Source organism: Danio rerio, chromosome 1, assembly GCF_052040795.2.
Source record: "Danio rerio strain M-AB ecotype USA chromosome 1, GRCz13ab, whole genome shotgun sequence".
NCBI classification, from domain to species: Eukaryota; Metazoa; Chordata; class Actinopteri; order Cypriniformes; family Danionidae; genus Danio; species Danio rerio.
This window is the reverse complement of record NC_141021.1, coordinates 34,711,874-34,728,744: the sequence shown is the minus strand read 5'-3', so window position 1 is coordinate 34,728,744 and position 16,871 is coordinate 34,711,874. Positions and strand designations below refer to the sequence as shown.

General features: G+C 41.7%; 1 protein-coding gene across 3 annotated transcripts in view; it reads right to left on the bottom strand.

Moving 5' to 3' along the window:
• Nucleotides 1–11,526: 11,526 nt before the first annotated feature.
• Nucleotides 11,527–16,871, bottom strand: part of sts (steroid sulfatase (microsomal), isozyme S) — a 29,500-nt gene continuing 24,155 nt past the window's right edge. For 2 of the 3 annotated variants that reach the window (XR_015476659.1, XM_087237320.1), the window contains exon 10: nucleotides 11,527–14,918. Coding sequence is in view for 1 of the 3 variants with exons in the window: in XM_087237320.1 (XP_087093446.1) it covers nucleotides 14,530–14,918 (389 nt within the window). In the remaining 2 variants the exon portion in view is untranslated. The remainder of the gene's footprint in view (nucleotides 14,919–16,871) is intronic. The other variant, XR_015476660.1, reaches the window with a different exon arrangement.

Sequence of the window (16,871 nt, the reverse complement as noted above, 5' to 3'; positions counted from 1 at the left end):
GATGGAAAATAGCATTTCCGTTCCCCTCCTCTGGGAACGAAGGGTTACTTCTGTAACCTAAGCGTTCCCCTTTGGGTAAGGAACTCCAATGCTAACAGTGGATTTGAACTTAGAAATCCACGAATGGGAGAACTATGGAAAACGCCATAATGACTGCACCTTACCAACGCCTCCGATGAGAGGATAGTCAAGCAAGCGTGACACACCCACCTCATGGGAGGCGCGGTCCTCCAACGTGTCCCTGGCCCTAACTTATCCCACTTTAAAGGAAGTTTTACGGATTGGCTATATTTTTTGGGAGTCGCTAGCGTCTAGATAATTCTAGGAAATACGACAGTACATTGGGAAGCGTGCAATCCCGATAGGGATGACGCTGCGAAGACCATCCGCACCCAATGGGGGAGATAAGATGGCAATTACATTTGGACTAGCCCTAAGAAGGGGGAGTGCGCATAAGAAGGTGGTTAGCGGATAGGGAAGACAAGGGTCCACCCAAGAGGGGGGACTGAACCGTGGCGGAATAGGCATATGGGATCGCCTAGTAGGGATCACGCATAGCAGACACCTATACCCAAAACGCGGGCTGACCAACGGGCAGACCTACAACGTAGTGGGCCAGCAAGTGACTCCTCCGCTGAGTCAGTGCTGGGGGCTATAGAGTAATCTGCAAGGCTCACCTGACGGGGAACTTACTGACAGATAAGAAGGTACACATCTCTCCGTGTTAGGCAAAAATGGCACCGCAAGCGTGTTACAACACCCTACCGAGCTTTTTCCTCAATCACCAAAGGGTTACCTAATACCCTTGAGGAAACCGGCTCCACTCGCAGATTGTAAAACCTAGCAAATGTGTTGGGTGTCGCCCAGCCCGCAGCTCTACAGATGTCTGTTAGAGAGACGCCGCGTGCACGCGCCCAAGAGGATGCAACGCTCCGAGTGGAGTGTGCACGCACTCCCGGGGGACACGGCTCACCTCTGCTCAAATAAGCAAATGAAATGGCCTCCACAATCCAGTGGGATATTCTTTGTTTCGATACGGCACTTCCCTGCTGCCGACCGCCATAACAGACAAAGAGCTGCTCAGATGATCTAAAGTACTGAGTACGGCCCACATAGATGCGAAGAGCGCGAACTGGACAGAGTAAGGAAAGGGCTGGGTCTGCCTCCTCCGGGGGCAGTGCTTGCAGGGTTACTACCTAGTCTCTAAGGGAGTGGTAGGAACCTTGGGCACACAACCCGGGCAGGGGCTCAGGATAACGTTAGAATAATCCGCCCCGAATTCCAGGCACGAGTCACTGACCGAAAATGCCTCCAGGTCCCCGACCCTCTTAATGGAGGCCAACGCGACCAGCAGGGCTGTCTTCAGGGACAGAAATCTTAAGGATACTGATTCGAGTGGCTCAAAGGGATCTGTGCATCTGTGTGGATGATGAGGTTGTGCTTTCCCACGGTGCCGCCAGCTACCACGTCATGATGAGCGGAGAACCTTGAGAGTGGAGGGCGACAGCCTGCTCTCCAGCTTCTCTTGAAGGAAAGAGAGCACAACACTGATCTGGCAGGTTCGGGGGTCTTCTCTGCGAGAGACACACCATTTAGTAAATAGACTCTACTTCAGGGCGTAGGCGCGCCTCATGGAGGGGGCTCTAGCCTGAGTGATCAACCACCGCAGACGGTAGGTTACCTAAGTCTTCCTCGTGTCTAGGGACCACACGTGGAGGTTCCAGAGATCGGGGCGAGGGTGCCAGATGGTGCCCTGTCCCTGAGAGAGTAGGTCCTCTCAAAGGGATCCGCCAGGGGAGGGCCGTCGCGAGGAGGGAGAGCTCTGATATCCAAGTCCGGTTGGGCCAGAGGGGCGCAACTAGCAGAACCTGCTCCTCGGCTCACTGGGTGAAACGCATACTTGCGCATGCCCCAAGGCCAGCTGTGGGCCAGTGTATCCGTGCCAAGAGAGCCCTCGATCAGGGAAAAGAACAACTGGCAATGAGCATTCTTGGGGGAAGCAAACAGATCGATCTGGGCCTCCCCGAAACTAGCCCATATCAGCAGAACAACCTCGGGGTGGAGTCTCCATTCTCCAGAGTGTATTTGCTGCCTTGAGAGCACATCGGCTGCATGGTTGAGCATACCTGGGATGCGAATGGCGTGCAGCAATTTTAGCCGCGGGTGACTCCAGAGGAACAGACGGCAGGCGAGCTGAGACATGCGGAGAGAGCGCATACCCCCCATACGGTTGATATACGCTGCCGCCGCCATACTGTCCGTCCCAACCAGCACGTGTTGCTGCTCCAACACCGGAAAAAAGCGGTGGAGATCGAGGAATACTTCCAAAAGCTCTAGGCAATTGATATGCCAATGCAGCTGGGCACCCTTCCATAGGCCCGCAGCTGCATGCCCGCAACACACGGCCCCCCAGCCCGTGTTGGAAGCATCGGTTGAGACAACAACATGACTGGACGCCTGTCCCAGAGGCACACCGGCCTGCAGGAACGAGGGGTCGTTCCAAGGGCTGAGGGCGCGGCGACACAGCGCAGTGACAGAGACTCTGTGTGTCCGAGCGGCGTGATGGCTGCAGCGAATGCTATATGCCCCAGGAGCCTACTATTCTGCTGTCGAGCTCTTTCAGACAGTTCAGCAACAAGCGAGCGCGTTCTCCAGAGAGGCGCGCTACCATGGTTATCAAGTCCAGCTCCATCCAGAAAAAAGAGATCCTCTGCACAGGGACGAGTTTGCTCTTTTCTCAGTTGACCTGCAACCCCAACAGGCAGAGGTGCCGGAGCACCTTGTCTCTGTGCATATTCAATTGCTCCCGCGAGTGGGCTAAAATCAGCCAGTCGTCGAGATAATTGAGTATGCGGATGCCCGCAAGCCGAAGGGGCGCTAAGGCACCCTCCACGAGTTTGATGAAGACCCGCGGAGACAGAGAGAGCCCAAGGGGAGGACCTTGTATTGCCACGCTCGACCTTCTAACGCAAACCGCAGAAATTGGCGGTGGCGTGGAAGAATGGAGACATGAAAATACGCGTTCTTCAGGTCTATGGCTGCAAACCAATCCAGAAGACGAACGCATCGGAGGATGTGCCTCTGCGTAAGCATTTTGAACGGCAGCTTGTGCAGATCTAGGATTGGCTGTGACCCACCGCTCTTTTTGGGTACGATGAAGTACGGGCTGTAAAACCCGCTCTCCATCTCAGCTGGAGGGACCGGCTCAATTGCACTCTTCGCCAGGAGGGCAGCAATCTCCTCTCGCAAGACAGTGGCGGACAGGGGGTTGACCCTGGTGAAATACACACCCGTGAACTTGGGGGGCCATTTCGCAAACTGAATCGCATAGCCAAGTCTGATTGTGCGTATGAGCCACCGCAAGGGGCTGGCCCGCGCTAACCAGGCAGGCAGAGCCCTCGCTAATGGAGTCATCGCTACAATCGCTAACGTACCAGTGGTGGGGCAGCGCGGAGTGGGTGTGCTGATCCGAGAAGCGCAAGGGTCCCGCGGAAGAGCTGGAGGAGAGCGATTCGCTCTGGCTCCGCACCCTGACTCCGGAGAGGGGGCTCGAGGGTTGGGGGAAAGGAGACCGTCCCCCCAGCGCTCGCGAGCCACTAGCGGAGCATGTAGACCCTGCGAGCTGGGAAGCAGCGCATCCCAGACTGGCAGGGTTCGTGCTGTCACATGCGGGGAAGGGGAAAAGTGCTCTTTCATTGAAATTTTGGTGGCACTGAAAAGTACCGTTGGAATAGGGGCCCCGCCCTCCAGCGGGGAAAGAGCAAGTTTCCTCTTCTCCGGATGGCCTGTCTCAGGGACGCTTCGCAGTCCGTTTACCGGACTTAACGGCGCCCTGGGCAGGGGGGGCTGCCGGCTTTCGACGTGCTCGACAAGCGGGGGCGGGGCAGCACTCGTTGGTAGGCGTCCTCGGCGAGGAGCAGCAGAGGTGGATGGCTCGGCGGGCGGAGCGGGCTTACGGTCCCGCCGATAGATGAAATTACCCATCGCATCCGACTGCTCTCTCACCGCCTTGAATTCCTGGGTGAACTCACCGACGGTGTCGCCGAACAGGCCAGACTGAGATATGGGGAGTCAAGAAAGCGAACTTTATCGATATCTCGCACATCAGCCAGGTTTAGCCAGAGGTGGCGTTCCTGGACCACTAGTGTGGACATCGTCTTCCCCAGCACACACGCGGCGGACTTAGTAGTCCGGAGAGCATAGTCGGTCGTGGTGCGCAGCTCGTGTAACAAGCCTGGGTTAGACCCACCCTCGTGCAGCTCGGTAGGTGGCCATCGCATGCAAGGCGGAAGCAGCCTGGCCCGCAGCCTTGTAAGCTCTAGCTCCGAGGGAGGAAGATAACCTACAGGCTTTGGACGGGAGACGGGGCAGACCCCACCAAGTAGGGGCATCTTTGCCCGCGAGGGCGCGCTCCACTGACGGAATCGCCTCAGACTGCGTGAGCCTACTGTGCACCTCCGGGAAGAAGGGGACGAGAGGCTTCGAAGGCTTCGCCTTCTGGTCCTCTACATAACACCCATTTAGTCGGTCTGGCCGCGGAGCTGGGGGATGAACCATCTCCAACCCCACGGCCGAAGCAGCCCGGGAAAGCACAGCTAACATGTCCGCTTCAGGATCCCTGATCCTCCGGAAGGGGCGAGCGGGTCTGGATCATCGACGGACAGTGAAAGCCCACCCTCCGATGCCGCGGAGAACATCTGGTCTCTGGTGTCAGCGAGCGTGAGAGCTACCATCTGGTTAGACAGATCACTTCCAGTGCCCGAAGCTTTGATGGAGCGTTTGGAGGAGCGCTTATCTCCCGCTGAGACCCTCAGATCTGCCCGAGCGCCCGCTGCAGAGCAGGAGGCAACTGGGGTGGTTCGCTCTCTTTCAAAAGCTAGCCGCGATCTCAACTGTGCAACGGTCATGGCATCGCAGTGACGACATGAACCGCCCGCGAGCACCACATTAACATGCTGGACCCCCAAACATGTAATGCAGTGATCGTGTCCATCATCCGGAGCCAGGAAACCCCCGCAACCAGAAACGCACAGTCGGAGCGCCATCCTGAAAAGGACATGCTGCACGACTGTGTTGCTCTTTTAGGAAAGTTGCAACTATACGCACCACTCTGGAGGACCGGACCCAAAGAACGCCAGGCAAGGAAGAATCCCAGCTCGACCGTCTGCTGTCGCGTAGACTCACTCTGAACCGGGAGACACTAGTTCGCTCTGAAGTCGCTGTAGCAGCAAGAGGAACCCTCATCGACTCGATCAGAAAGTCTCGGAAGCGAAAAGGATGGCGTCTGCTCGCTCCGCGTGTGCTTATATGCTGGGATAATTGGCAATGAATCACACCTGCGCAAGCTTACGCTGCCAATTCATTGGCATTCATTGGCCCGTTCAATACTCTTTCAGACAAGCAGCTTCTGAACCGAAACCTCCCATTCGTGCATTTCTAAGTTCAAATCCACTAATAGCATTGGAGTTCCCCACCCGAAGGGGAACTTCCCTATATTAAAAAAAAAACTATCAATGTACTAATTCAGTGCTGAAACAATTTAATATGCAGATTATACAGATCTTGAAGTTCTTGAGCATGTAGCAGATGGAAATATCTCTCAGATGTGGAGTGATGAGGAAGATGAAGATAAAGTTTGTTAAAATCAAGGTGCAATCTATACAACAAAAACTCAAAATTAAAATTAAAATGTTAAGGTTACAATGTTAAGGTTTCTAATTTTGAAAATAAATTTCAAGAGTAAACCAACAATCATGCAATTTTTTTTTTTTATGTTGGTACAATATCAGGAAATACAACTGTTCAGTCGTGATGTATATTGAAATGGACAAAAAATATACTTAGGGTGTTGCATTCTTATAATAATTTGGTGTCATGTATAGGAGCCTCAAGAACTGTAAAAACATACTTTTACATTTTTCAGAAACTTGGAACATAATTTGGGTATGAAGGGGTTAAAACTCTTCCTGAGGGCACTTTGGAGTGCCAACAATCATGGCTGCTATATTGAAGGGTCATTCCGAATCAATGCGCTGAGAACTAATCACTTCAGAATGAAGTATCAAAATGAAGTATATGTCACTCCAGCAACAAAAGGTGAAGTACGTTCAAAAAACAGTTTTCATTCTTCAGAAGCTCTCACTCTGGAGGATAAACCATTCAAAGGGATTAAGGGCATATGGATGAATCCTTCACATGAATGGGACCCAATTAACATTTTCCTATCTCATAATAGAGAATGTGTGAACATGGCAAATATATTGTCATTCCAATTTCATTAATCTTGACAAATGTATACTATAATAACTTTCTTTTAATGGTTGTAAATTAACTTTTTAACCAATAGCCAGATTTACTAATGGTCTAATATTTTTGGTGGAAAAACATACTGTCTTCTCTGCGAGCTCTGGTTTCCCCCACAAGTCCAAAGACATACTATTATGTATTGGGTAAGCTAAATAAACCGTAGTGTATGTGTGTGAATCTGTATGGATGTTTCCCAGTAATGGGTTGCAGCTGGAAGGGCAACCCCAGATTAATAAAAGGACTATGCTGAAAAAAGAAAATGAGTGAATTATGAATTGCACTCTCATGCAAATTTGGCCCGTATGATAAATCCGGACTCAAATACTTACATTAGAGTATGCAATTTTGTAAATGTTTTAAATCTAATATATGCAGATACATGAATATAAAATAATTAACTGCAATGTAAATCCACTGCCACTGTTTGGTTTATTAGGAAACATGGAAAAATCAAAAGACATGACCTGCTTTCACTTCTAACAAAACCCCAAAAGAGTCATTTTAGATGCTTGTGGCACACTTAAAACTCACATTCATACAGGTTAATTGCACTGGCATTCAACATTCAGCTGCGGGTAAAACAAATCTGTAATCAAACAAACTAGCAAAACAACCCTTAATTGTTAATTTAAAAAAATGGAAAAACATTGCTTAAACTCAATTAGGGAATGGCTGGTGAATTAAGCCAGGCATTTCACATGTGCAACTTCATTTGCTTCTGTTGGAAAAAAAAGAAAGCATATACATTCATTCATTTTCTCTCGGCTTAGTCCCTTTATTCATCAGGGGCCGCCACAGTGGAATGAACCGCCAACTTATTCAGCATATGTTTTACGCAGCGAATGCCGTTCCAGCTGCAATCAAGTACTGGGAAACACCCACATGCACATACATACATTATGGCCATTTTAGTTTATTCAATTCACCTATAGCACATGTCTGTACTGTGGGGGAAACTGGAGCACCTGGAGGAAACACTTGCAAACACAAATAGAACATGCAAACTCCACACAGAAATGCCAACTGACCCATCCAGGACTCAAACCAGTGACCTTCTTGCTGTGAGGCAACAGTGCTAAGTACTGAGGGACCGTGTCACCCCAAAAACCATATACATTAGGTATTTTATCTTTTGTATTTTTGTTCACTAAGTTCTGATGTTCTTTTCATTCATTCATTCATTTTGGCTTAGTCCCTTTATTAATCCGGGGTCGCCACAGCGGAATGAACCGCCAACTTATCCAGCAAGTTTTTAAGCAGCGGATGCCCTTCCAGCCGCAACCCATCTCTGGGAATCATCCACACACACACTCATAAACTACGGACAATTTAGCCTACCCAATTCACCTGTACCGCATGTCTTTGGACTGTGGGGGAAGCCGGAGCACCTGGAGAAAACCCACGCAAAGGCAGGGAGAACATGCAGACTCCACACAGAAACGCCAACTAAGCCGAGGTTCGAACCAGCAACCCAGCGACCTTCTTGCTGTGAGGCAACAGCACTACCTACTGCGCCACTGCCACACCTCTGATGTTCTTTTGCTTTTATATGTCTATATATGTAATGTATAATCATTACTTTATTCATCAATTTTCATTATCAATACTTACAAGTTATTTATTTCTTTATCAATACAAGTCATGCCAATAAATATCAATTGAATTGAGAAAGAAAGAAAGAAAGAAAGAAAGAAAGCAGATTTCAATGTGGAAAAACACAATATTTGAAGAAAAATGTTGAAGAAAAATATGTGCTTCTAGATAGCATATGTGCATATATGCTTTAAATCACATTGTTAAAACAAGCTTAGACTCCATACCAGACATTCTCTCATCTCATAATCCCTCTATAAATACATTTTTACTTAACATATGGGCTTATCTGACTCTACATGTTGCAAATGCAACTGCTTTAAATTCATACCTTTTTTTCTGTGCTACTAAGAATGTCAAACCCAGTCTGGTATTACATCAGTCACGTTGCTATAAACACAGTTTTACCTGTTTTTTTTTTTTTTTTTTTACAGTCATATTCCTGTAGTATATCAGTGGTCCCGTGTGACAACATATCGTTTTAAAGGCTGTCCATGGTGCCAGACGTATTGAATAAGGTGACTCTTTATGGTCCACCAGAGGATTGGTCTTGTCAGGCAGCATCGCGTTAATGATAATTTTGGGCTAAATTGCTAGAGGCTGAAAGTGGTTACAGGAAAAACACATAAAAACACAGGAGCCCCGCCAAAACCTGACTCAAATTAACAGCAGTTAACGTCAAAACAGAGGACAGAGCTGACTATATCTGCTTCACTGCTCAGATAAACATTGAATCTGGCTGACTGAGTCATAAACATTGGCGGTGCTTTGAGCTGAAATGCATCAGTGAGAAACGAGAGGTCAAAATATATCTTTAACCTTGAGCAAAAAGAAATGTATTTGCAATTGTAGTGCATTTCCGATCTTGGAAATATATGTATATAATTTTTTTCTCTTTTAAATATCTGCCAAATGATGCTTAATAGAGCAAGGGAATTTTCAAAGTATGTCTGATAATATATATATATATATATTATTATTATTATTATTTTTCTCCTGGAGAAAGTATTGTTTGTTTTATAAATAGAATAAAAGCAGTTTTAATTTTTTTTTAATCATTTTAAGGTAAAAATTATTAGTTCCTTTAATTTATTTTTTTTGATAGTCTGCAGAACAAACCATCATTATACTGTACAATGACTTGCCTAATTACCGTTACCATATCCTGCCTTGTTAACCTAATTAATAGTTATTCCTTTAAATGCCACTTTAAGCTGTATAGAAGTGTTTTGAAAAATATGTAGTCAAATATTATTCACTGTCATCATGACAAAGATAAAATAAATCAGTTATTAGAGTTGCGTTATTAAAACTATTATGTTTAGAAATGTGTTGAGAAAATCGTCTCTCCGTTAAACAGGTTAACTATTCTGACTTCGTGTGTTTCAGCTAAAACTGCCGCCGAAACCTTTGACATTTTAGAACTACATTTATTGAAGAAAATTCAATGAATTAAAATACATGCAGTGTTACGTTGCTTTAAAAAACACTAGGATTTTGATCATATTTTATGGTCAAGAATTCTTTAAAAAGAGACTTGTGCTTGTATCACTCTAATATGAATGTGAACATATTGCACTGACACACATTTCTAACCAAACAGCTTCCAAAAGTTGCTTTTGCATGATTTAATACAGGAGTTGGAAAACATTAATGTGTTAAAAAATGGTAAAGTAATAAATTATTTGAATTATTAGCCGTAGAGTTGTCTTTATATTTATTAATTAACTCATTCATTCATTTTCCTTCGGCTTAGTCCCGTTATTCATCAGGGGTCATCACAGCAAAAATCCAGCATATGTTTTTTACAGCGGATGCCCTTCCAGCTGCAACCCAGTACCGGGAAACATCCATACACACTCATTCACACACATACACTACGGCCAATTTAATTGATTCAATTCACCTGTACCACGTCTTTGGACTTGTGAAGGAAACCGGTGCACCAGGAGGAAACCCACGTGAACACGGGGAGAACATACAAACTCCACACAGAAATGCCAACTGGCCCAGTCGGGACTCGAATCAGCAACCTTTTTGCTGTGAGGCACCCCGTAAATAGGAATTATTCATTTATTTTCTTTACGGCTTAGTCCCTTTATTAATCTGGGGTCGCCAAAGTGGAATGAATTCGCAACCTTATCCAGCATATGTTTTACACGGCGGATGCCCTTCTAGCTGCAACCCATCACTAGGAAACATCCATACACACTCATTGACACACATACACTAAGGACAATTTAGCTTACCCAATTCACCTGTACCGCATGTCTTTGGGCTTGTGGGGGAAACCAGATCACCCGGAGGAAACCCTTGTGAACACGGGGAGAACATGCAAACTCCACACATAAATGCCAACTGGCCCAGCCGGAACTCGAATCAGTGACCTTATTGCTGTGAGGCAACAGTGCTAACCGCTGAGCTGCGGTGCCGCCCCTTAAATAGGAATTATTCATTCATTAATTTTTTTTTTCGGCTTAGCTCCTTTATTAATCTGAGGTCGCCAACAGAATAAACCGCCAACTTATTTAGGATATGTTTTACGCAGCAGATGCCCTTCCAGCTGCAACCCATCACTGGGGAACACCCATACACTCATTCACATACATACACAACGGCCGAGGCTCGAACCAATGACCTTCTAGCTGTGAGGATACAGCACTACTGCGCCACCGCATCACCCTGAATTAATATTAGTTAATTAACTAATATATTATGAATTTTACTTACATTTTATGTACTAATATTATTTTCAAGTGTGCATGCAATTATATTGCCAGTATGCTTCACTGTAACTCTTTCTCATAATATATTTTTTTATTATATTTTAATATATTATTCAAAAGCAATTATAAAAATAGCAAAAATTTTAATCGTATTAAATGACTGAACTGCTGAAACAAAGTTTTATCATTATTATTGAGTCATTCATTGCTGAAAAAGAACACTCAAACGTTACATTTTCCAACTTCCAAAAACTCATTACAAATAAAGTTTCTACAAATTTGAGAAATCTATCTCTTCTCTTCTATCCATCCCTTCTGTTACCTTTGATCATTTTAAGTCAAGCAGGCCTCCCATAATGCAACTGATTGATCTCTCCCCTCTGCAAAAGTGCCCGGAAAATCAGAATGATTGAACTTGTCTATTTTGACATAAGCCTGGATCTCCTTCGGTTTGAGGAGCCCCATGCTCAATCGCTTTCAAGGCTCCCCTGGGTACCGCCATCTGCTCTTTTAACTAGATCTTTAAAAGTCAGTGTATCTGTTCACATAAATGTGATGCAGTTTAGTAGATATGCTGTAAGAAGTGGTCAAAATGTTTTCAAATCTGATTCAAAGAGATGCTAGTAAGATTGTTTGATCATTTTCCAAAAAACGGCAACTTGAAATCATTTTTAAAAACTGCACTGATATTTCAGGACTGTAGATAATCAAGAAAGCTTCGGAAAATGATGCAGTGAAAAGTAAACATTAGTTAAGGATCAAAAGCTGACATTTATGAAATTTAGCTAATTTGTCAATATCTGATTCGCAAAACTCTAAATATTCCAGAGAATGAGATAAATACATCAAGCCATAAAGTATCTTATAATTGCAATGAATATCACATCTGGCTCTTGAAAAATAAGCAAAACATCTTGTTTTTTTATTTTATTTCCTGACACAGACCAGTTTTAAATGTGATGAGATTAGTGTAATGAACATGATGTTGAGAGCATGGAGAGCCTCTTAAGTCTGGCAAACCATTCAGCAAAGCCTGATTAGTCACAAAAATAAGCAAAACAGATTGGATACCAAAAATACCACAAAAAAACCCTCAGTGCTCCAAAGCCTGTAAGAGGCATTATGGGTGTTGAGTCTTTACCGTTTGCAGGCTAGATCAAAGCTTACGAGCATAAAGGTAGTAATTACTGCTTCACAAAATCCCTGACCTTACACTGTTGTAATACTGTAGGATGATGCATCTCCAGACTAGGAGGAATACAGACCTCTGGACAGAGAACCTGCCTGCGCTTACAAACACTGTGGCCACAGATGACCTTAGATCTTGTGATACAAACTTGTGAGGAGTATGTTTTTTTTTTTTTTTTTTTTTTTTTTTTTCCCCGTTACCTTTAAACCTCTGTATAGCAAGGCTCTTTATATTTTTTATAGTAAAAATGTACATTTATCTCATTTAGGAGAGGTCACATCATAAACATTTGAGCCAATCTTTAAAAAAAATAAGCTCATAGTTTATGAACAGATGTACAGCAATGCAAAAACACAGCTATTTCTGGTTGGTCAACTTGAAAATTGACACCATTTTGTTTGTGAAAATTAGCCAAACAATGGCATGATTTTGAGATGACATTCTATGTAAAAATATATACAGCATGTCTAAATATAGTGCCTGAATCAATTTACTGTGACGGCTGTACCATCTCTCTCAAATTATTCCCCATTTGCGAGATGTAATTATGAGTTCTGAAAGGACATAAACACTTTTTACATCTTGAAATCTCATAATTACCACAATTACAACAAGTCATGAACACATCTTTTTAAAAGTATGGTTCCTACAAAGCTGAACAATTTGGTATAATTTACTCTTTTTTTATTATGGTTTGTTCTTGCATTTTGATAGAGGCTGCAGAAGCATGGCAGTGGGCTTTGTTTTTAAAAGCACTTCACTCCGCTTGATTTTATTTGATCCGCTTGTTAATTAAACAAATTATTTACCAACAAAAATGTATCAAAATGAAGATAAAAAGGATATGAAAAAACTAAATTAGAATTTTGAATTTTTATTTCTTTTTTTTTTTTTTATATTTTCCAAATGATGTTTAACAGAGTAACAACATTTTTACAGTATGCTTGATAATATATTTAAAGCTTTAGGCTTCACTAGTTACATCATGTAATAAAACCGATGGAAAATAAAAAAAAGATTAAAACGACTATTTTGTAGGCCAATATTATTAGGAACTATATTCTCATTCTGGCATAATAGTCTAGAAACCCAGTTGCCGTACCATGGTAGAATGATAGTACACAGAGCATGAGAATTGGCTGTTTTCAGAGGCGCCACTTTCAATGCCCATATGGTGTTCACAGTAAAATTAAAGAAAAAAAGTAATGTTTACAATTCAGTAGGGCTGCACGATTAATCTCGATCTTAAATCTCAAATCAACCCCCCACATGATTTTAATCCAGCATCTCTACGATTCAGCCAATTATATTTTTAAGTTCAGGAGAGAAGCGTAAAAGATGTCACACAAGTCTTTACATTGTTTTACATACATAGCTCAGCACCTCCAAATGGCGTTGAAAGAGTGACATACTGTATTTATAATATATAATTCACCCAAAAATGTAGTTTCTGATTTAATTTAAAGACAAACAAACAAACTGTTTACTCCTGAGAGGACGAGTGCATGCTTGCGAATGCAGTCTACATTAGTGATCAGAACCTGCATAGGCTGTAAATAACAGGTAATAAAGTTGTAAATAACGTTCAGTTTGTTACACAGAGCAATCGTTTGAAATCGTAAGATTTCCATGTATGTTTTTTTTTTTTCAAAGTGACGGCAGCCATGACATGAGCACACTCTTCAGTGAAAAGTGAAAACAAAAACACGCACATCATTTAAATGATCATATCACTTTTTAGAGTTATGACTACTACAAACATTAGATTTTTTTTTTTTTTCTTTCATAGCGAGCAGAGTGTTGTGCATAAAAAAATATGTTTAAAAGTGTGAGTATAACTACTCTAGCCTATATTGAATAAAATGCATGAGGGAATCTGATAATGACAAATCGTCACTTAGAATTATAAGGTTCTGTCTGGCATTTTTGTCAAAATTGAGTTATTGACATTCTTATTTAATGACAACTTATTTACATTATAGGATTTTTTTTTTTTACACTTGTTTACATTTTAGGACTTTTTATTAAAAAGCTCAATATCTCAAAATCATTCAGAAAGTAGATAGAACCTTAAAATTCCAAGGTGACGAAATGTCTGATTTTACTAGTGAATAAAATAATGATTTCTACGACAGATTGCAAGCATATGTCTCAAACAAAATAATTGAACTTAATAATTATGAATAGTTGTATTCTGATGCCATCACTTTACTGTGCATACAAACCACGATAAATTAAAAGTCTGTTCAAGTCCACCATTTAAAGTTCATTTAAAATTTCGCAATTTAACCAACAGTAGACTTACATATAGGCCTAATATTATTATTGTTGTTTTACCATATTTTTGTGAATAACAATAATAATAGCCTACTCATATTAGCCTTTATTTATCATCTACAGAATCGTGGGAATAGTGTGCACTTGATTTTAAGTAAACAAAAAAAAATTGTGATTCTCATCTTAGCCAGAATCGTGCATCCCTACAATGCATTGTTTGTTTGTTTGTTTTTCTTCTTGGAACATAAATGCCAATGATCACCAAAACCATCAGATTATTATTAACATTCTTCATAGTATTTTTATATTTTTAATGTTCCACAGAAGAAAAAGTTTTAAAACAACATTTGAAAGGTTTGAAAATGATGAAAGAATTTTTCAGCTTTGAGGGAACTATTCCTTTACGTATTACATGCCCTTATGATTCTGAGCAGCAGACTATTCTTTTTGAAGCCCGTCCTGTACCTTCTCTATCTGATGATCTCGTTCACACCTGCACAGCTGACTGAGAGAAGAACAGCAGGGCTGGAGCCAAGGCTTCCACACTATTTTCAGAGGAGAGACCTGCACTGGGACAGGTTTCAGGCTCTGTGTATGACGGCTTACTGCGGCTCTTATGACCTCTAGAACTGAGTGGAACTGAGGCTCGGTGTCGGGACTCAGGGGGGTGCTTTCTGTTGGGTCTTTGGATAGGTCATAAAGCAGCGGAGGATCATGAAACGTGACGAATGGCTTGATGCAGAAGCAGACATGAGTGTGGAAACATGCCGAGCTGTTCTTTGGGTAGAAGTCAGGGGTAAAGAAAAAGGCCTTCCAAATTGCACTACCTAGGAAAAAGCAGAAAGCTAGAGTTCATCTGTTCATTTCTCAATCCTTAACTGCAAAAACTCTTTGAAGGTCACGTAAAGTGCTTTGTAATGTGTATTTTTTTTTCCATTCAATGTTTGACGTAATCTCAACCAAAACATTAAGACAGGGCAGGGCAAAAAGTAGCTTCTCCCATTAAAAAAAAAAAAAAAATACAGCCAATAGCAGTTTTATTACAGGTCTGCCATTGAGAGTGATTAATAACAAGCGCATCAAATAATAAAAATTGAGAAGCTTTTTTAAGGGGGCGGGGCGTGTTAGATACTAAAGAGCATTTGATTGGTTAGAAGATTTGATGAGAAACTGAGGTGAGGTAAAAAGCTTTGGATGTTAATATCTTCTAAATGCAAATTTCATCACTTCATCACATTACATTAAATGCTATTTGTTCTATTATTTTAATGACAATTTTTTTAAAGGCCCCAACCCCAAAGTTGAATTACACTAATTTATTATCTTTTTATAAATATGTAATAATTATTACCTCTTTATTAAAACAAATTATTTAAGACATTGTACAATTACAATTACATTTTAAAGCACTTTATCTAAAATCTCAGCCCTTTTCAAACCTTAACAAAAGTGGTTTCATTTACATTTGGCCACAAAGATGCATCTCAACTTAATGTGTGATTCTGATCTTCAAATCCTGAGCTGTAAGCAAATTTAACTAGATTACATCAATTAAAGAATCAGATCAATCATATTCGTTTTGACAGAAACGTGAGCTATATATCGTATTCGGCATACAAATGATGTTATATGTAGGCTGCAGGAGGCTTGTGTACTTCATTCTTGTTCCAAACGTCATAATCGCACAAGGCGGTCTCTGTAATTACTGTCATTATAGGCTAAATCTATTTTTGTTGTACAGATACGTTTAAGACTCAAAACTGTAGTAATTTATTTTAATTTGTGTTTATCCTACTCTCAAAAAAATGCAAACTAATCAAACATTCTATTCAAACTCAACAGTAAATTATCCTCTGTTATTTTATCTCTATATTAACAAAGAAAGCCTAGATGTATGATTCATCTTGGTTTTGAATGCAGCCATTTTATATAGCCTATTTTCATTCTAAAAATTCAAATTTTATCATTTAATAATTCTGACCAGCAAAAATAGAATTGGAATAAAAGTCAAATGAAATAAACGAACATTGCTACTCATACTTTGTACTCCAATGTCGGGAGTCTTGGACAGATTCAAACACCACCGCTAGATGGAGCCAGTAACTCAGTTAGTTCTCTTGTGTCTACAGAAGATAACTTTTCCTGTAATTTAGTCGACTCTTTATTTCAAAGTGACAATTAAACTCTTAGTCAGTCAACAATTCGAACCGTAAAAATATTAGGTCTAGTTGAATTGAGGAGCCTAATATACGTTCATCACTGTAAAGAGAAAAAAAATCATACATCGCTAATAAGAGTTTATCACTTTCACTTTCCCTTTCCTTCGGCTTAGTCCCTGAATTTAATAGTTTAAATTATTAAGAAAGTATATATGTATTATCATTTAAAATTTAGGTGTTACATTTGAGGTGCTAGGCTGTAGTTGCGGTAAGAAGCAGAAACAACTCCACTACATAGAGATAGTCCCGTTATTTGAGCGTACTTTGCTTTTACATTGAGCATGTGTGTGTGGTTCATGGATATTTAAGTATGTGTACATGATCAGAATATCCACAGAGCAGAATTTTGAGCAATTTTGAACTTTGACAAGAAAACAATTTATTCAAAATACAAGCAAATTTTGCATAATCCCTAATTCATTTGTCAAAATTTTTTGACTGATGGTGGAAAATTATTTTACTTATATTAAAAAAAAATAATTTCAAGCATTAAAGTAGACATTTGATTTGTGTTTAATGTTCTTTCTATTTATCGAAAAATCAAGTTAGGCATAATGGAAA